Source organism: Petaurus breviceps, unplaced genomic scaffold (assembly GCF_028583685.1).
Source record: "Petaurus breviceps papuanus isolate PSGF00001 unplaced genomic scaffold, PetGlider_PUasm1.0 688, whole genome shotgun sequence".
NCBI classification, from domain to species: domain Eukaryota; kingdom Metazoa; phylum Chordata; class Mammalia; order Diprotodontia; family Petauridae; genus Petaurus; species Petaurus breviceps.
The window spans coordinates 21,434,471-21,456,374 of record NW_027186457.1 but is presented as its reverse complement, the minus strand read 5'-3'; the positions used below and the strand labels follow the sequence as shown (position 1 = coordinate 21,456,374).

The 21,904-nt window shown below is 39.6% G+C and overlaps 1 protein-coding gene and 1 long non-coding RNA gene across 3 annotated transcripts in view; one reads left to right on the top strand and one right to left on the bottom strand.

Annotated features, from left to right (window-relative positions):
* The window catches only part of ANKUB1 (ankyrin repeat and ubiquitin domain containing 1), a 39,783-nt gene extending 20,858 nt beyond the window's left edge, over window positions 1–18,925 (top strand). Inside the window, exons 4-7 of one of the 2 annotated variants that reach the window (XM_069104737.1) lie at window positions 1,070–1,286; window positions 8,512–8,626; window positions 13,659–14,597; window positions 17,483–18,925. In XM_069104737.1, coding sequence (XP_068960838.1) covers window positions 1,070–1,286; window positions 8,512–8,626; window positions 13,659–14,597; window positions 17,483–17,585 — 1,374 coding nt within the window. In that variant the 3' untranslated portion in view covers window positions 17,586–18,925. Of the gene's footprint in view, window positions 1–1,068; window positions 1,287–8,511; window positions 8,627–13,658; window positions 16,013–17,482 lie in introns of those variants that run through there. The other variant, XM_069104736.1, reaches the window with a different exon arrangement.
* The window catches only part of LOC138174421 (uncharacterized), a 14,886-nt gene continuing 9,617 nt past the window's right edge, over window positions 16,636–21,904 (bottom strand). Inside the window, exon 3 of the long non-coding RNA XR_011171711.1 lies at window positions 16,636–16,835. This is a non-coding gene — a long non-coding RNA (uncharacterized lncRNA). The remainder of the gene's footprint in view (window positions 16,836–21,904) is intronic.

Genomic DNA, 21,904 nt, shown 5'->3' with positions numbered 1-21,904 from the left:
TGTGTGTGTGTGTGTGTGTGTGTGTGTGTGTGTGTGTGTGTGTGTGTGGTGAGCAGAAAGACGAGGGTAGTTTTCCTCCAACTGTACAGTTTCCCAGTAACCTTTTTCTGTTCAAGAGCTTTAACTATCCTCATTTTCTTACATCATCTACCAATAGAGAACAAAGCCAGAAGTTTGTTTTTTTTTTTTTAAGCAATCCGGGTTAAGTAACTTGCTCAAGGCTACACGGCCAGGTATTTCTGGGTGGGTGCTAAGTGTCTGAGCCCAGGATTCGATCCCCAGGTCATTCCGACACTGGGGCCGGTGCTCTTGACACTGGGGCCGGTGCTCTTACTTGCTGTGATACCTGGCCGCCCCTAAAAGCCAGAAGTTTTTACAAAAAACGAAATGAAGGACTAGGCCTAAATTACATTTCCAATCAAACTGGAAAGAAATTGGACCATTTCCTAAATAAAATGACCCAAGGTTATTTAAGCTCCTTATCCCTTTAGTTTGTAAACTCTGCAGCAAGTGAAACTGAGTTACTCTTAATCCTAAGTGAATCAGTTAGATGGCACAGCATTGGACCTTAAGTCAGGAAGACCTTGGTTCAAATCCTTCCTTAGTCACTAGCATGACTCTGAGCAAGTCACCTAACTCCTCTCAGCCTCACCTTTCCTCATCCCTGATGGCTACAGAGGTGAAAGTGAGGCTGGTGACTTTGCACAGCCTCTGTCGCTTAAATCCATTTACTTGCATGTCATGGCATCACCTCCCCATGTCATAGCCCTCTTCAAGAACAAAGGACAAACAGCAATCTAAGATGGCAGACAGCACCCAGCTCCCTGGATTGTTGGGAAGATCAAACGAGATAACATGTAAGGCGCTTTAACAAACCTTAAAACACTACGTAAATATTAGCTATTATCTTGATTGAAATAAAAAAGACAAACATCTCAACAGCAGAAGAGTAGACTACAGTTTATTGGTTTTTGAAACTTGAATCTTTTCTTCTCTTCCCTGCCTCTTGGACAGCAAAGCTAACATACCTTAAGACAAATACTTTCTTTACTTTTTCCTCACCTCTTAGAAAGAAAACAAACCAACTCTCTACATCTACAATGCAGTAACTCAAGAAACAATGCCAATAATGGGAAGCATTTACCTTCTTGGTAAAAAAGTGTCCTACTTGAAAACGCTGATAACCCTGAAATGTGGCTTTCCAGTGAGTATCTTCTGTCTCCGAACTCCTCAAGGAAGGGAGATGTATGACTGTAACACACTGATTGATTACCAAACAGATATAGGTACAGTATATGTGTGTGTGTGTTTTTTTTATTTTGGAAACTCTAAAACTTGTTCATCACAGGTCAATTTTCAATACAACAAACTCCAGGTTTCTGTCTGAATTATTTTTTAACAGAAATTTGGCTTGAAATTAATATTAAAAATAATAGCTGATATTTATATAGTTCTAATATTATCCCCACTTTACAGATGAGCAAACTATGTCTTAGAGAAGCAATATTAAATATTGCTTGAAGTAAATTATTTGAGGATTGGAGAAAGGAAAAGGCTGGAGAGGGAAGACTTAGTTATACTATATAAAGATACTTGTTATAATGAGGTTGTATTTGTCCTGTGTGTACTGTACAAGTGGGTAGTTCTTTGTTTTGGCTTTTGCTCTAGAATTCATATAGCTATTACACAAATATTATTACACCATTATTATATTTGCATACAATTTATATGTAAATATAAATTTATATATAATTACATAGAATTTATTACATATATTATTTATTACATTACATGGAATTATGATAATAAAATTATTACATAATTTATTACATAATAAAAATAATGAGCATTTATAATGCTTTAAGATTTACAAAGTGCTTTACAAATATGATCTCATTTTATCCCCATAATAACCCTGGGAGGTAGGTGCTATAATTATCCTCACTTTACAAGAGAGGAAACTGAGGCAGAGAGTAATTAATGGATTTGCCTGGGCTCACATAGATAGCTCGTATTTGAGTCCAAATTTCATTTTCTCCTTCTAACTCTAGTCATTGAACCATGTAGCTGCCTCTTATCTAATGAAATCTTTACCAAACAATTATGAAGACAACATTTCCCCTTGTTTCAGGACCTCAAAGTCTTCAAGATTTATTCATCTAAGCTCACCAAACCTCACAAAACTCTGTAACAAAATTTTGTCCCTGTTTTCTAACAGGGCAACTGAAAGCCAGAGAAGTAACACAATTTGCCCCTTCCCTTGATGTGTAGCTTTTGTTTGTATAGCACTGTACTAAACATTAGCGAGCACTAGAGAAGTCATTCAATTTGCCATCCCCTGTGCTAAAGGAACATGCAAGCCACTTTTTTATGCCAAACATCAGAACATCGATGACAAGCTGGGAATAGACCCTACTTTACTTGCTTTCAAGTGATCCTGCTGAGAGTTTAATATAACAACTCCTCTCTATACCTGTATAGCTATCATTCAACCAATACACTTTCTTTTCTTAAATTAATCAATTAATTTATTTTTAGTTTTCAGCATTCACTTTTATAAGATTTTGAGTTCTAAATTTTTCCCTCCCCTCCCCCTTGTCCAAGATACCATGTGGTCTGATATAGGCTATGTATGGATGATCATATTAAACATATTTCCACATTAGTCATGTGTGAAAGAAGAATCAGAACAAAAGGGAAAAGCCATGAGAAAGAAAAAAAAGAGAGAGAGAGAGAAAATGGTATGCTTTGATCTGCATTCAGACTCCATGGTTCTTTCTCTGGATGTGGGTAGCATTTTCCATCACGAGTCTTTTGGAATTGTCTTAGATCATTGCATTCCTGAGAAGAGCTAAGTCTATCAAAGTTGGTCATCACACAATGTTGCTGCTACTGTGTACAATGTTCTCCTGGTTCTGCTCACTTCAGTCAGCATCAGTTCATGTAAGTCTTTCCAGGTTTTTCTGAAATATGCCTTCTCATCATTTCTTATGGAACAATAGAACTCCTACATTCATATACCACAACTTGTTCAGTCATTCCCCAATTGATGGGCATTCAATTTTCAATGGGCAATTCAATTCAGTTCCCTTCAATTTCCAATTCTTTGCCACCACAAAAATAGCTGCTATAAATGTTTTTGTACATTAAGGTCCTTTTTCCTTTTGGGATACAGACCTAGTAGTGGTATTGCTGGATCAAAGGGTATGCACAATTTTATAGCCCTTTGAGCATAGTCCCAAATTGATCTCAACAAATACATTTTTTTTGAATGACTATTGTAGTGATTGCTTTTGTTATATGGCTGGGAGACATAGAACACTAAAGTCTCCTAAGGATTCAAACCAAGTATCAACCAGAGGCAAGGAAGAGACCTTTATGGTTGTGAGCAGGCTGAAATATGTTAAAAATAAGAAATGATTAAGAAGCAAAGTACAGATTATTAGGAGGCAACTAGGTAACTCAGAGCATCAAATGCTGGGCCTGGAGTCAGGAAGACCTGAGTTCAAATATAGTCTCAGATATTTACTAACTGTGTTACCCTGTGCAAGTCACTTAATCTCCGTTTGCCTTAATCCATTGGAGTAGGAAATGGCAAACCATCCAGTATCATTGCCAAGAGAACTACACAGACAGTATGGTGCACAGGCTCATAAAGAGTTAGTTGGACATGACTCAATGACAACAGATTATTGACAAAAAAATTTTAAGAGCAAAAGAGATCTTATGTTTATGAGACAAGAACAGATGATAACTGGTGGGAAAATCTGTGTACTCGTTTGGCATTCAAGAGAAGTCACTACAAAGTGAAGAAGGCATTAACACATTGGGGTAGATTGCCTGCGAGGAACTTATGGGAGGAAGTAGGTAAGAATTGCATAGGAATCCTAGACTATTCCATCCTGAGAGGCAATGATATAGCAGATCCAGTGCTGCTTTCTACAGGACATCACATTTTTACTCTTTAATGGCTGTGTCCCTCCATTGTTCTTGTTGTCTATGTTTCTCTCTGCGAACAGCTTTTGGGACTTATGTCTTCAGGGTCTTCTGATTAGCTTGGATGTAATTACTAGGAAGCCTCTCTCTGATGAGGGCAGACTAATAGCTCTTTCAGTACCTAAGTTTAGCCAGAAAGAAAAAAAAAAGCCACAGTACTCAACGTCTTCATCTGTAAAATAGAGATAATAACAGCACCAACTCCCAGGGTTGTTGAAGGATCAACTGAGATGCCATTTGTAAAGCACTAAGCATAGTGCTCTATAAATGCTTTTTTCTCTTCCTCCTGTGGTCACATAGCTAGTAAGTACCAGAGGCTGAATCTAAGTTGAGTGCTCTAGCCATTGTACCATGCTGCCTGTCTTTTGCAGAGGGAACCAAAGCACCTTATTTGCTTTTATTTTCAAATAAGGAAGAGTAGAAAGCCATAGAATCTTAGAGGGATAAAAGACACTGCAGGTCATCTTTTCTAAATTAGTAGCCAACCTGGGAACCCCTTTATGTCTTTCCTGGTAGGTAACGATCATAGCCTCTGTAATAGAAAATACAGACATTGTTTCTTAAAGATCTACTTGTGTACTGATTTTTTTTTTAAGCAACCAGGGTTAAGTAACTTGCTCAAGGTTACACGGCCAGTTATTTTTATGTGAGTGCCGAGTATCTGAGGCCGGAACCGATCCCAGGTCTCCCGACTCTGGGGCCGGCACTCTTACTGCGCCACCTGGCCGCCCCTTGTTCTGATATTTTCTAATGAGAAAGTCATCTTATCTTATGGAGTGCTTCATTCTGTTTCTGATAATTCAATGATTATTACATTCTTTATATTCTTTATGGCCCACACAATTAAACCCCAATTAACATAATTAATCAGATGCTCCAGCCCTAATACCTTTTAGTGAAAGCTCCTCTTTGATTGAATCACAAAATCATTAAACCAAAGGGGTAAATTAGGTGTGAGTGACTCCTGAACAACTCTATTGACTCACTCAGTCAACAACTAAAGTTATAAACTAGGTATGACTTGAATAAAAGCAGATGAGCCACACAGGAAACATCTTGTGGTTTGTTGAAGAGAATCAGTCAACCTGTGGGTCTTGGATAAAATGGCAAGCCATTTTGGAATCTGGCAATCCAATAGCAGGTCAACCAAGTTCCTGAGATCGAATCATTTGGGAAGAAAAAGAGAACCTCAGTCTCCTTCCCACCTCCTTTGAAAAGAAATGACCCTGTGAATTTTGAAAGGTCAGAAAATTTGAATTTCCCATGAGGTGTTGGTAGTAGTACTCATGAAAAGGCAGTGGACAGCAGCTTCTACACTGCAGCTAAGGACAAACTGAACTCACAGAAGAAAGTACCTTCTGGACTCTACAAGGGCATCAACCTTCAGAACCCAGCAGAAAGCTACAAACACTAGAGGGGTCTCCATGAAGATTCTACAAAAGGAGAAAAAGACTTCCAGAAATCAAGAACTCTGAATTACACCTTTGCCCTTTATGGTCTCTCCCCAGGGATCTTACATGTGCAAGGAGAGAGTGTCCACTCACTTTGGGGGGATGTTTTATACCAACTTCTCTTGTTATACCACCTTGGTAAATCCCTTATTCTAAAAGCTAATTCAGTCTGTCTGGTTGGTAATCAATGGAGCAAACACCATGTGAGGGTTTGTGAAGGACAGTACTAAAACAAACAAACAAACATACTAGAACTAGGGGAGAAGTAGCTAGTCACCTTCTGGGATCCCAATCGGCTAATTGGTAGAGTTAGTCCATAGGGAGTACTATATTTGATACTCAGCACCACACCCAGAAATAATAACTGGCCGTGTAACCTTGAGCAAGTTACTTAACCCCAATTGCTTTAAAAAAAAAAAAAAAGGAGTACTATATTTAAACCAAGCTGAAAATCTATATTGCAGACCACTAGAGCTACATATTATTTTTGAAACAAAGGCAGAAACTAAAATGTGTGTTTTAGAAATTTACTTTGAGGGGCGCTAGGTGGTGCAGTGAATAGAGCTCTGGCCCTGGAGTCAGGAGGACCTGAGTTCAAATCCAGCCTCAGACACTTAACACTTGCTAGCCATGTGACCTTGGGCAAGGCACTTAACCCCAATTGCCCTGCCTTTCCGCCTCCAAAAAAAAAAAAAAAAAGAAAAAGAAATTTACTTTGAAACCTGAATAGTGTCAGTCTATGTATGTACCTCTGAAAGTCCCTTTGACATTTGAGAGATGCCCATTGTCTTCTTTCCTAACTAAGTGATCAGACCTGATTCATTATATAGGGACCAGCCTTGGAAGCAGGATACTTGCCTTTGGCCAGAGGGAAGTATAGCCCCAGATACAGTCTTTAAGTGGAGATGATAGAGAGTGAAAAAAATGAACAAACACCCTAAAGGGAAGGAAGATCTTCCTTTACTCCATCTTTTCTCACTGGTACATGGGAGAAATTATTTTTCCAATTCTACCTACCTCCTCCCAGCTGGATTCAAGGTCCTTCCAGTGGACCAGACACCCAAGTCACAATAACAGAATGAAAACTTGGTTCCTCAGGGTCTTAGAAGAGACTGCTTCAGAATTCTCCTTTTAGATTCCTGTTTATAATTTTAAGTTCATAATTACCAAAAAATATCACATTAATGGCTCATAACAAATCTTTCACTTAAAGATTCTTTAACAGTGGACCAGAGATTGGGCCACCCAACTAGGAACTCAAAAGAAAAAGCTTCCAGATCACTACCCTTCTGTGTGAATACAACTAGAAGACTTCTCCTGAATGTTCAGATGACAAACAAAGGAATTTAAAGAAACGCACATGTCTAGTTCAACCACAAATATTAATTAAAAGTAAAATTGGATTTATAAAATACAACTTCTAGCAGAATAAGTGAACAGTGTCAGATCTGGGCTCCAGATGCATTGAGCCCAAGTAGGAGAATGGGTAGGGAATGAGGACCATCAGTTCCTACACATTGCCCACAATGCACTTACTTTTTGCTGGTGCTGTAGCCACCATAATAAGAAGCTACAGTCTTATACCTTATCATTTACCACTTTAGCTTTCCCTTCCTCCTGTGGGCTTGGGGAGGGACTACTGCATGGCAATCATAACGTTATTTCTGCTACTAGACTCTGGAAGGATGTCTTCTACTCCCTCTCAGTTTTTCCTCTTTTGTGTGGACTCTCAAGTTTCAACCCCTTCCTAATACCATGTGATATTTTCTTGCATAGGAAAAAGATGAATGAAAATTCAAAATCCCAGGCAATTTTTGTAGGCCTGGGTCATTTTTCCCCTTTGCAGAGGAGTTATTACACATAGAAAGGGAATAGGATCAAAATATGTGTAATCTCACAATAAATTAGTATTTTATAGATAATTAAGTAACAGTAAATGAAATAATTGAATTTAGAGTGAGCTGTTAAAACTCTCTGCTTTCTCATGCCTATCTCTAGGGAAATTAAATTTCTTATTAGAAAACAATTAGGAGAACAGACACCCTTTAATAAATAAACTTTGAATTTCCAATTATGGAGTCTTTGATAAGTAGTTTAATCAAAGCATTAGTAATGTGAAACTACACTCTCCTAGATATGAAATCACAATATTTATCAGGGGACCTTTCTACTATGGTAGTAGAGCTAATCTGAGTCTGAGTCAGTTTATAATAAAATTAGGACAGGAAACACAAGATCAGCAACTATGGGGAGATAAATACAGCAAATAGGAAGGAAGGTCAAGAACACATGATGTCTAAATTAGGCTTGAAGCCAAGGAAGACTGGTAGATAGTCAAGTTCTGCTAAGCCAACATCAAGGTCATGTGGAGCAGGGTCAAGAGGGTTAGGTTCAGTCACATGGTCTGGAACATGGTAGAACTTGGACAGTCATGATGGATCTGGTAGGGTCCCCTCCTTGCTTACACATATATGCCCAATTGCACATTTTCTTTTGAAAAGGAGAGGAAAAGGCAAATAGTAAAGAATGGGGAAAGTTGAAATAACTGAATGGCAAAAGGGGAGAGAGGAAAGGGGAAAAAAAAGGAAAGGAAAGCGAGAAAGAATGGAAGATAGTGTCTTAAGTCAAATGAAAGGTCTCATATAAACTAAAATAATTATAGCAGCACTTTTTGTTGTATATATGCTACCAAGTATTCTTAATCTCCAAGATCAAAAGGGGTCTAAAAGAGCATTTTTTTTCATATGGATGTTTATAGTATGCCATTTTTTTTCTTTTGAAAGCTGTTTGTGTCCTTTGACCATGCACATGTGTGGGAAACTTAATCAATATTATAGATGTGGAAATAGAAACACTGAAGTCAGGGTGGCATTTCCAAATGAATGACTGAGCTGGAAGCAGAATCCAGATTAATACAGAGGATAGTTCTGCTCTCCTTGCAGAAACACACATTCCATCACATCCACAATAGCAAACCACCTTTGTTTTGGTCAAGCAAACTTGGTGAACTACAAATCACAGTCAAAGAGAAGGATGATAAAATGTTCTTCATCCTCACCTACAGGAACAACACTTCGCTTAGATGTATGGGATGGATGGAAAGAATTTCTGACTGGTTGTCTCCAAGGACAAAAGCTTGAAGTTCAACAGTATCTATCAGAAGAGGAGCCAGTACTTAAGTATGGTTGCTATAAAAATAAATGTTAATTGTGTTAACAAAGCTTATTTTTCCCTTAAGCAATACTCACAAGAACAGCTATTTCTAATAATCTGTGACACAGATCTGCAATGCTACAGTATACGTGTACTACATATACATAAATAAATGTATACACATACATCTATATGTATAAATACATGTAAATACATGCATATACATGTGTATATATATTATAGTAACCCTACTATACTACATAAAATCATAGGAAATCTAGAGCTGGAAGGAATTGCAGAGGTCATCCTGTCTGTTTTCTTACTGTCTTGGTTTGTATCTTCATCATACAGAGGAAAATTAGGGAGCTATGTGGGTAACGATTCATAGCCATAAAAGATGGTATCTCAGGCTTGTTATTTGTGTGAAGAAACTGTCACTGGTCAATGCTTTGAAACTTCCTGTGATGTCCTGGCTTTGACTTCAGTCTAGATTTTGTTGACCTACTTGGATATCTATTAGGTCTCCCTCTCAATTACCCCTTCTCCACCAAAAGTGTGTTCTCTCCCTCCAAGCTTGCTGCTTGCAACTAAACTCAAGCAACCCCTACTTGTCCATTCTCTCCATCTCATCTCACAGTGAGGGTAGGAACCTGGCAGGAAAAGTGAATGATACTCAGGCTCAACAATCTAGGTTCATTTAATCTCTTCTCACCAGCTACTGGACTCCTTCTCTGCTACACTATTGTCATCTGCTAGAGCTGTCTTCTATTGCTAGGGCTTCTTCCTTATTAAAGCAAGGATGGTTATTTCTATTCATGTCCATAGCCATGCCCAATCAGAACAGAAGATAATCTTCCACATCAATATCCTTTTGACTACCTCACTTCCTAACTGTAGAAACTCTCCCAATATGCTTGGCAACTAAGTGGTAGTGAGAAAATTCTTCTCAGTTCCCATCATGCCCCTGGCAGATAGAGAGTGGCTGGGGTATGGGCAGCTAGGTGGCACAGTAGATATAGTGGCAGACTTGGAGTCAGAAAGATTCATCTTCATGAGTTAAAATCTGACCTCAGACACTTACTGGTTGTGTGACCCTGGGAGAATCACTTAACCCTGTTTGCCTCAGTTTCCTCATCTGTAAAATTATCTGGAGAAGGGAATGGCAAACCACATTAGTATCTTTGCCAAGAAAACGGAAACGGGGTCATGAAGAGTTGGACACAACTGAACAACACAGGTATGTAAATTATCCTAGAGCTGCACTTTGTAGCACTGATGGGATGAGATGGCATTGGCCACTTTTGCCCTGAATTCTTGCGCCTTTGCTCGGGTCTCAGGTTCTCACTATATTCATGTGACATGGGGAAGCCCACATAGCTTGGGGGTATGAAGGCCAGCACACTCCTTTTCCCTCAGTCCAACTCAAAGAAACAATTAGGACTATCCACTTTGATGAGCAAAGGAGGCTTCATAGAACTTTCTCTCCCCATATAACCCCTTATTGGCCAGGTCCCCCAGCAACCTGCCCATTTCTAATTGTTGAGTTTGAACTTCCCAGTCTCTGAGTGCTATAGACCCCAGGCTTGATGGACTGATGGACCTTGGGGGGAATTTAATGAACTTAGTTCTTATTCAGAAAGAACAAATATCCCTGAAATCCCATGCCCATAGTCTTGGTGGAAAGTCAGTGAGTGCTTACTTCTGTCTGGACCAGTGACCCAGGCAAGCAAGAGCCTGTCAGGAGAAGATATTAAATCAGCATGAATTGCTCAGTCTGAATATCATTTGCTCTTTCCCTGGCTTCCTTCAAAACTCATCTGACTTACTGGCTTCTTTCAAGATTCAGTTCAAATCTCACCTTCTACAGGAGACCTTTCCCACTCCTTCCTCCTCTATCACCTTCTGAGAGAACCTTTCATTTATAAAGTAATATGTGTCTTGTAAATATCTTGTCTGTATTTATAAGACACATGTATGTATCTATGTAGTTAATTGTATGTTACCTCTCCTATTGGAATGTTAGCTCCTTGGGGTAGGGACCCTGTTTCATCTTTCTTTCTATCTCCAGTGCCCAGCATACAGTAAGTGCTTAATAAATCTTGTTTACTTGTGACTTCTCCCTTTTCCTAGTTGTTCTTAGATTCCTGCCAAGGCTTTACCTAACTGGGTTATCATAGGAAGCTGACACCCTGTTCCCACACTGCTGAGGGCACCGCCTACAGACAATGCCATAGTATGTCTAGCTACAGTCCCATACTGAACCTCAAGCCAGCACTTCCTCCCCTAAATAGGAATCCAGGGGTACATTTAGTGCAGTCAATGCACATTCTTGCCTTACAACTACACCATCAACCTGGTCCCAGAACCATCACTTCTGATCTGGTGAATCTGCTTATTGACCAGGCTCAACATTCTGCATGAACTGTTAGAAAAGAATCATCTGGTCCTTCACTGCCTCTTGTTAAGACTCGAATGCTCCTCAGATTGCATCAGCTGGCTTCTCTCTGCCTCTCCAGGCTCATTCCCATGACTTCCTTCCCCCCAAACACTCTGTCTTCTGGTCAAGGTGCTCCATTTGCTGTTTCAAAAGCTCGGCACTCCATCTCCTGTCTCTGTGTTTGCACAGACTGTGCACCATGCTTGGAATATACTCTGTCCTCACATCTGTCTCTTAGAATCCCCAGCTTCCTTGAAAGTTCAGCTCAGGTGCTAGGAAGCCTTTCCTGAGCCTTCTAGTTGTCAGTACTGGCTCCCTCTTTCTCTTCAAATTATCATTTATAAACTCATCTAATCATATTTTGTTACACCCTCTCCCCATTAGAAAGTAAGCTCCAAGGGGTGGCTAGGTGGCACAGTGAATTGAGCACTGGCCCTGGAGTCAGGAGGACCTGAGTTCAAATCCGGCCTCAGACACAAAAACTAGCGGTGCGTGACCTTGGGCAACCCCAATTGCCCTCCAAAAAGCTAAAAAAAAAAAAAAAACAACAGAAATTAAGCTCCTTGAGGAGAGGGGCTTTTTTTTTTTGCTTTATCTTTGTATCCAATGTCTAGCACAGTGTCTATAGCACAATAGATACATAATAAACACTGTTGGGTTGGAGTGCTGGATTTAAGATTCCTAATTATAATTCTGTTTAATGGTCCTCTGGTTATCATTCAGATTGTAGGCTTATAGATGGAAGGGAGCTTCAATGCTATCTATTCCAGGTCCCTCATTTTACAGATGAAGAAATTCAAGTCCACTGAAGTAAAGTGACAGGTCTAAGGTCACCAAGCAGTAAATGGCAGAGGCAGGATTCAAAACCTGATTTATATTTCAATCTAATGTTTTTTCCATGGCACCATAAAATGGTGTTTTATTTACCTTTGTGATGAAATGTATAAGATATGGAAATGCAACCTCCTTAAAAGGGTTTTGTCCCTCTAATGGAAGATGTCCTTCATAGCATTCAAATGGAACAGGAATTCCCTGTGTAAGAGGAAGCCCTCCAGATGATCCTGTTTACTTCAAAGGTGATCCTAATATTTAATAATCCACACAGGAAAAAACAAATGGACAAAGAATGTCTTCTGTTCAGACTATGACATTATGTTGGATGGGTAGTCCATTGATTTCATCCATTAATATCTGTATCTTTGATAACCACTGCTGATGGGCAGAGAGATGGACCCATATTTTAAAAGCAGGAAGAGAAAGGGCCATTTTGCACTTAGAAAAGTGTGGCCCTTTGAACGATCCCACATTACTTCCTGACACAAATATCTCTTTTTAACATCAATGTTATTCTATCTCTATGAACACTACAATCCTCAAAGAATCAAAACTGCAGACAGATGAAAGAGCAATGTCACGATGCATAGTGAGCATAAGTGAATGTGGCATACTACCCAAATGACTGGAGCACAAGAAGTCATGTCAAAGTTGTCATCTAGGAAATGTTTGATGGGAAAAGGCAACACAGCAAGAGTGAATGTTAGCAGATGGACAACCCAGATGCAGCACTAAAATCCCCTGAGTTTTAAAAGAACTCAAAAAAGTCCTCTAGCATTACAGACAAGAATTATACAGGATCAGAGAGCATCTATACTTGTGAAGGGAATGCCCACATTACTGTGCTCATTTACATTCTGAAGCATCTTTTCTGGAGTTTTTCCACTGATATAATCCATTGGAATTACCATTTAACTTTTCCCCTTTTTGAATTAGAAAGATAAATAACCACTCCCAATGAATTGTTAATAATTAGAAAGATAAATAACTACCCTAATGAAACTATGATCTCAGCAATATGGGTATTCTTTCTGATGATTCAGATTAAATCCTATCCACCCTGGTCCATTTTGTATAGCTTTCATCCATGTCCTCCCAGGGATCTACACAATGTAGTAATAACTGTACTAAAACTCTTTAGGCATTGCAGGGACACCGAGAGTACTAGGGCGGTCCATTAGTGTCTCACTCCAATTACAATTATGTAATGGACAGGGTACTGAACTGGAAGTTAGAAAGTCCCAAGTCCAAATTCTGCCTTAGTAATTTATTAGTTATGTGACTAAGGAAATTACCCTCTTTGCCACAGTTTCCCTATCCACAAAAATGAAAGGACTTCATGGCCTCAAACGTCCACTCTGGCCCTAAATCTATGATCTTATGATCCTTTTCACTGGTCCTGTTTTCTCTGCTGACATTCTTTAAACACCCTTTCCTATTATAATTTCTTATTTATGGTATATTGCCTCCCACTCATACCTAACACATTACCTCTGGAGTGATCCTCAACTTCCATTTTTTTAAAAGACTCTAGTAGTCTATGATTTGAAGCTGTGTAGTACCAGTGAAGCAACATTATATATGCTATAATATTTATAAATGGGACTGAGTCAAATGACTTATTACTACTCACTTTCCCAAAAGTTAATTGCTATAGTATTTAACAGGAATATTTTGGGTACACTTCTATCAAGCAAGAGATAAACTTCATAAGAATATTGAATAATGTGCTGGGTACCTACTCTAATTAGTTTTTAGATTAACTCTATTTTGTTACATTCACTCAGGTACCAGAAGAGGGTAGCACTTTATATGGCTGCATTTTATGGATATATTGAGCTTACAGAGTGGACTCTACAGCAAGGGGCAAGGCCCAATGAAGCAGTTGGTGTACATCCCTACCGAGAATGGTGTCATGAAACTTATCATCCAGATACTATTAAAAGTCCCATTCATGCAGCTGCAGAAACAGGCCAACTACTGATACTTAAGACCTTTATCAATTACAATGTCTTGTGCCTGGACTGTAAGAATGCAGAGGAACAAATCCCACTGACAATTACCCTCAAACACAGGCATAAAGACTGTGTGTTATATTTGGTGGCTAAGATGTGGTCCATGGTTTCTTATCCTAAAATTTCAATCCCCATGAGGATCTATATTAAAATAAAACAATGGCTTCTCAGAGCTCAGCATCACATCCTTCAGAGAAGACGCCACAATGGGACTCGAATATTCAGAACTCGAGTTGGAGATTTTGTCATGGTGGATGGCTTTACCCAACCAAAAATGACCTCCAAAGAATGGAGTAAAGCTGGGAACAAGGGCATAAAAAGCAAAGTTTCCAAACTGCCAAGTTCTCACAAAAAAACCCAAACCAGGAAAATTTCAGATCCTCTGACAGTTCCACAGCAGCAAAAAAATGTAGGAAGCATAAAATTGCCTCCAATAAAAGAAGCAAATGAGTTCTCAAGATTACAAGAATGTCACTCAAGCAACCAGAAGAAAAAGACAGCTACGTCTAGGAAGAAGGAAATGATGACAATGAATCTGTACTCAGCCCAAGTTCCTCTTCCTTCACTTGCTACTAGGGGCTGTTGGCATCCTCCTTTTTACTATGTGACACCGAAGGCAGCCCATTTCCTAACTTCATCCCTTGAATCTTTCTTGGAACACAGTGGGAAGACTGCAAGAGAAAATGCGATTTACTGTTTAGCCACTGCAAGGTATTTTTCTTCTTTAACCATTCATGTTGGCCAATAATTAAAATTGTGCATCCTAGATCAAAAATGATCATTATCATCATTTGTAGTACATGCTCTGAAGCACTTATCCCTACTCTCCTCATTCATGAGTCAGGATCCCAGAGCTTAGGGTTGTAGCTTTACAATCAAGAACACTTGGAATCAAGTCTTGTCCCCTGTTTTCCAGTTTAAAACCATCTCCACTGTCTCAATAGAAATGACATAGGTACAGGCTTATGAACAATTGAACCCTGAGGAGGAGTGAGTAATCAGCTGCCCTCTGGGGACCCTGCCTGTAAGTATGAGTGCCTGATTGGGAGCTGAGCCCAAAGTTGGTGCTAAATTTGTATTATAGTTCATCTTATCAAAGGTCCCCTACAAACTGTAGCACCCTCTTCTCCCTGTAGTTAAGGTTTATCTTATTAATGATTATCTGGTTCCAATAGCATTCTTTGAAGGGTTTTAGAACAAAAGTAAGTTGTGAGGGCCTCATGCCTATTCAGTATACCATATTTCCAACTGAGTTGAATGTGAATTAGAAACTCTTTAAGCTCATCAAATAAGGTTATGTGAGATTCTGCCAAACCCTAGTTTAAGTTCTCAGTGCAATATTACGTAAGTCAAAGATTGCAGTCCTTTCCTCTCAGTGAATTTTCATACATGTAATAGAGCTTCCCAGTGAAAAGTTAAATGTTAAATGACAAGGTCCCTTGTTTGTTTATTTGTTTTTTTTTAAGACAAATAGGGAATGATCAGTTCCACACATTATGATTAGGAGTGTTTCTGTGAGAACAAAACCAAGAATTTGAAAAACAAGGGGAAGAAAATGTATTTTTAAAGAATTGGTCTGGAGTCAGCAAACTATAACCCTGGGCCAAATAATTCAGAAGCTGCCTGCCTTCATGTAGCCTGAAAACTAAGATGGTTTTTACATTTTAAAATAAAGTTTTATTGTATTTTTAAATGTAAAAACTATTCTTAGCTTGAGGGCCATATAAAACACGGCATAAAGGGCTGTAGTTTGTCAATTCTTGGCATTAAGTAATTGTACAATGATGAAAATGGAAGCAAATAGGTAAGTAATTGAGTAATGGAGTGAGTCAAAATGAATTAAGCAAAATAGTGAGGTGAAGCTCTTGGAGAGAAAACTGGATGAAAAGTGATAGTATCTGGTGATAAGCAAAATTATTCGAACCAGATACTTCTGACATATTCATTATCATGCTCACTGGAGATACAACATGATTCAGTCATTTCCATGTCATGTAACTGTCACGCTATGACACTGTGTACCAATTTTAACACATTTTATTTCTCGGTACCTGCTGCTTACTATTTGGCAGGTTGCTGCCACCTAGTGGTGGTACTTTGGACATCTACTGGACAAGTTTGACGCCAACCTAAAAAACAATCACATTAACAATTCACTGTGTCATAAGTTTAAGAGTTGAAAGAATCTTAAAGATGATCATCTACCCCAGTCCCTTGTTTTACAGATGAGAAAATTGAGACTTGAAGACATTTCAGTGATATATCCCTGACAGTACAACTGAGTATTCAAACCAAGAGATTTCAATTTAATTCCATTCAGTTCAACAAGAATCAATCAAGTGCCCATTGCATGCAGGTGCTGTGGGAGGTGATACAAGGACAAAAAAATCCAAACATCACCTGCTCTCAGTGAGTTCATATCCAAATCTAGTGCTCTCGCTATAGGTGACGAGCTAACCTACTTTTTTGTCCCCTACTGAGGTATCTGTGAGTAGAATTTTTCTTAAATGACCTTCTAGGACACTAAACAAAATTCTAATGAGTTGGATGATGAATTTTAAAATCATTTATCCTCAGATTCACAATGCAAAATAAGAAACAAAATATGATTTTGTTTTACCAATAGATGTTTGCAAGAAGGTCTGCAGGGGGAGATCCCAGCCCTGCACTAGCAAGGGTCATTCTCTTCTGTGTGATGCCCAGAACTGTGCCAAGCCTTCATGCTACTCATGACACCAGGAAACATAAAAACAGGGCCAATCACAAGTGTTTATGAGAAAACAACATTATATCCACCAAATTTAGTCTTTAGCAGAATTTCTTTTTAAATGACACAATTAGAAAACAGGTGCCAGTTGCACCCAGATGAAGGAAGGAAAGGTGAAGGACTGCCATTCTTCATGTCTACTTTTCCTCTCAGTGCTACACAGAGAGCAAGATAACAAGTGCCTGCCAAAAATAAAAAATACAAAATACAGTCATATGCCTCTCTGCTTGTCCTTTTATAGGTCACCTCTCATGGTCTTCCATGTGGAGGGTTGGTTTGTAGAAGGGAACTGCAGATGCTGCTACCACAGTCACACTGCCGTTCCTTGTGGGGGTCCCTCCCACCTCAATCTTCTCTCAAGAGATCTCCCAAATTCCATTGTACAGAAGGAAACTGGTCTTCTAGTCCTTATCTCAAATTAGCTTTCTTTCTTTTCAAGCTGGGAAAAAATATGACTTCCAAAGGTCAGCATAGACGGTTACTTTGTGTTAACTGTTGAGTTAAATAAAGTGAGAGGAACATGAACAAAGTTTGAATTGCTGAAGACTCTACATTCTACTGAATTGGTTTCTTTTCTCAGTTCCTGAGTGGTGCTATTGCCATTATCTCCACTGTCTCACTGAAGAACTACATATTTATAAATTTCACAACTGTTATGAGAGAGATCCCAGGTTCTTTGCAGACTTTGTGTGCAGATCTGATAGGTAATCTCTGGTTGGAAAGGTTAGATTAATGGACAGCTAAAACTACAGGCTGAGGGGTGTCCCTTATATCCGGATCTAAACAGGGAAAGATTAGAGTTCATGATAAATTGTTTATTTTCTTGCAGTGCATTTAAAGAAAAGAGATGGCTTCAGCAGTTAGAAATCGCAAAGACCATGGCAAAGAAGAGCATTTATAATCTAACTACTGAAGGCCTGACTTCCAAATGAGATCCTTGGGAAGCTTTCCTTTGAGAACGGAAAACCCCATTCATTTTCGTTTCTATAATGCAGTCATAAGTCCTCATTTCTAATGCCAACAAACCTCATGCAACAGTAGGGAGGAAGGTCTCATAAACAGGTTGAATACTGTGATCTCTGAATATTGGCAACTTGAATCACCAAATGACAGGCGCTGAGTTGGAAGGGACATCAGAGGCCAATTAGTTCAATGAGCCTGAACAAAAATCTCCAGTGCTGCCTGACAACGTTGCTCAGCCTGAAGAATTCCAGAAACAAGGAATTCACTAGCCCCTTCGGTAGTCAATTTTCACTTTTAGAGAGCCCTTGTTAACAAGTCTTACATCGAGTCCAAATCTGTCTCTTTACTCCCTCAACTAATTTTACCTAGTTCTGATTTCTGAAGCAAAGTAGAGAAAATCTAGTTCCTCTCCAACGTTATATCCTTTTAATACTTGGGAGACAGCTATTATTCCTCCAAAGTTTTCTTTTCAACCAATTGTTGAATGCCACTAGCTTTGCTTGACCCTGGAGCTGTGAATTGCCCAAGGATGATTGAAAGTAGTTAAAAGAATATCAAATCAGTTTAAAAAAGAATGTTGGATGCAGACATGAGAAGGAGGGGCTACCTGACTTTGATCCCAAGGGAACCTAAGATTGAAGCAGATTCAAACTTGGTTCACCCATTGCTACACAGGGAGCCTGAGCCAGCAGATCTGGCCAGCTGTCACCAGTTTTCCTGGCCTTCTCTATGGACTTTTGATTGTTATGCAAAACAATTTATGTAACAACTTCTTAAGGCTGTGCCTCCTAAGAGACTCCTCCCTTTTGAAATGTATTTAACCCTGCCCTTCTTAGGCACTTCAGTGTGTGCTGGTGCTGTGTGGTAATCCTGAATTTCAATTCCCTTGTCTCCAATAAATATCCTATTTTCTGCTTCTTTGGTAGTCTTCTTTATTTGGGGTTGATTTATCTAGTGTGAGGAAGCAGAATTTGAAGACTCCTGTCCAGGTAGCCGCTGTTTTCAACCTTGGAAACCTGGTACTAGCAGGGATCCCTTGTGTTTCAGTCTAGATTTGACTCAGTGGTTCTGCCTGGGTGAGTCTCTCAAATTTCCTAAACTCCTGTCTCTTTGGGGGTGATTTCTTGGCTCTCTAATCAAGAGTTTGTTTTAAAAAAAAAAAAGACCCATGAGGGGCAGCTAGGTGGCGCAGTGAATAGAGCTCTGGCCGTGGAGTCAGGTGGACCTGAGTTAAAATGTGACCTCAGACACTTAACACAAAACTAGCTTTGTGACCTTGGGCAAGTCTCTTAACCCCAATTGCCCTACCTTCCCCCCTCCAAAAAGCAAAAAAAAAAAAAAGACCCAAGAGGGGGAAGGCAGGAAGAAAAACATTTTTTTTAAAGTGCAAAGCAGAGAACAAAAGAAAACTTAGGGGATGTCAACCTTCCATGGTTGGTCTAAAAAGGGACAAAATTAGGTTATATACATGTTTATTCTGTATAAGCTAGTAGAATCACACATGTATGGAAACTCAATTAGAATGAGCTCAAAGAAAGGTTAGTTGGAGGAGTTTATATACCCACAGAGTAAGGAAGTGCTCCCTCCTCCCTTCTGAATCTATGCCTGTGCCAGCCAAAATTAGTTTCCATAGAACAAGGAAGCAACCCAAGATGTCTGGTTTCTGTCAGCCATAAACAAGGGAATGTCATAAAATAGGAGAGTGCCATAACAAGAAAGGGCCATAAAATAACAAGATAGGAGAAATGCCTCTAATCCGGATAGTATCAGGTTCAAAGCGCCTTCTCTTTATCAGTGATAAACAGAAGTTTTATCCTGTCTTGTGATTGGTGACACAGCAAGAGAACTTTGGGTTCACTCAGAGAACACAGCAAGGTGCTGTTGGCATGTTAACTCAGAGTGAGCCAAAATGTCTTTTTCTGAATGGCCAGTGTGGGTTTTCAGCCTTCTTTGGGTGATGAGGGGCTTAAGCAGGTCTCAGGAAGGAAACAAAGAAAAACTGGATAGGTCTGAAAACAATGTATAGGATTTATCACATAGATTTTTGTGAAATGGAGATTTATTGTTTTGTACTGAATCCTCTTTTGTGTTCTGTGTATATGAAAAAGGTTTTTTTTTTTTTTACTTTTCTTTTGCATTTAAGTTTAAAATGAATTTTCAAAAACTAAAAGGAAAAACTTCAAAAATTTTTTTAAAAGGCAGATGGGCAATTTGAGGTCCCTTCCAACAGGTCCCCCTAAAAAGGAAAAGTTGCTGGGTTTGTAATTATGGACCACATGTAGCTGCTGAAGTCAGATTTCTGAAAGTGGAAAAATTCACTTAGACATTTCTCTGTAGTCAGTGGGAGTTTTATTACATGAAAGCACGCGGGCCTTCTTAGCAAGAAACCTAACTAAGGCCCTGATATTTGGGAGAACCAGGCTTAAATAGAGATTTCAGAATGATGATGTAATTTTAGATTTTTTTTATGGGGGTGTGATAGTAATGGCATTTAAAGATTCCCCTGTATTGGCTTGGTTTTCAAATTGATTGTGTTAAAACCCAGAGCTTGTTAATCCCACCTGTGGGATGGACTTGTTGATGTAAAAAGAGAGTCCTGAACTGGGAGGAGCTGTTGACATGGATTTGGAGAGACAAGAGAGAGGCAGAAGAACTTTATGGAAGCAGTACCTCGTGGAGGCAGAGAGAGAGACTGAGAAGGATTGCTGAGGGCCACTTTGAATTGCCCTGGACTTTTGAGACCTGCCCCCTGAGCTGCCAAGGACTGAGGAGACATGGCTGTTTTGCTGGTACTTTGTCTGTCTGTTTTGATGTTGTTTTGCCAGATTTGTCCACTGGTGAAAGACAGTCCTTTTGTTGAAGAAGTCCTGGAACCTGGCTGTTGGCTAAGAAGCCCTGAACTGTCCTGCAGACAGAGAGTGAATACTGTCCACTGGTGAAGGACAGTGCTGTTGTTGCAGGGGTCTGGAGACTGTCCTGCAGACAGAGTGAATACTGTCCACTGGTGAAGGACAGTGCTGTTGTTGCAGGGGTCTGGGAACCTTTCTGTTGGTTCAGAAGCCCTGAAGAAGGATTTTCTTGTTGTATGTTTACAGAAATCCTGGGAGAGGGTTTTGCTAATGTTTTCAGGGGTTCTAGGACTGTTCTACAGACAGAGGATGAATTAATGAAGGGACTGGCAATGTATCTTGTGGCCTTGCTAAGCCTTGTCTCCCCAGGAACTAAGATTGCTGAGAACTTGCCTCCTGTCAAGATGAAGAAAAGACCTCCATTTGGGTATTAAATTCTGTGCTTAAACTTGATGTAACTCTGGGGTAGATTCAATTGTGATCCAGGGGTGGGGAACTTTTGACCTTTTTGTGCTCTGTGATTGAACAAATGAAGGTACTTTACTTATGTTTGGAAACTAATCTCCATTTGAGAAGAGGGGCTTTGTGGTGGACTAAATGAAGGTACAGCCTAGGGGTGGAGTAATATTTAGAACAGGGACTTTGTAATTGATTGAATGATTGGAAGGTCCTGGGGTGGGGTAGTACTTGGAGATTATTTAATCACACTTAGTAAATGCTGTATTTTGAATGATGTCATGTTTTGACCTTCTCTGTTCTTGGTTGGTCACTGAATAAAATGGAGAGCACCTATGCTGGTATTCTGAACCTTGGGAAGTTGCCTTTCCTTGGCATTACATTACAGGGGGGCTAAAAATTAGGGACAGGATAAGGACTGGATGAAGAAGATGGCTGCTTATAAGATAAGGAGGAATTTTTATGACACAGAATGAGGAAGATGATTGACAAGATAAGGAGGACACAGGGTAAGGGAATAAAAAACAATTATTTTGGTCTTATAAGATAAGGAAAAGCTTTATGGTATTTCAGGATAAGGGGAAAAGAACTTTAGGATGTCCTCAAGTTACAGGATGAGTTACGGAATAAGCCCCAACCCCCTTGGGAGGGGTTTTGTGAACAAAGTACTGGAAAAAGCAATCCTTACTAGTCAATGTGGAGAGGCAGAGCCAAGATGGAGGAGTAGGAGCAGGAAAACTCCCTGCACTCCCCCCATTGCCACCTCAAATACCTATAAAAATGACTCTAAGTAAACTTTAGGGCTACAGAACCCACGAGGTGATGAACAAATCTCCCACTGAAGACAGCCCAGCAGGTGGACAGGAAGGGTTCATTGCAGCCTGCTGGGAGCAGAGCCCAGCCCCACATAAGCCCTCAGTTTTAGTCTTAGGGCAGTGTAATAAGAATGTAAATTTTAAAGATCTTCCCTGCCCCTAGGCTAA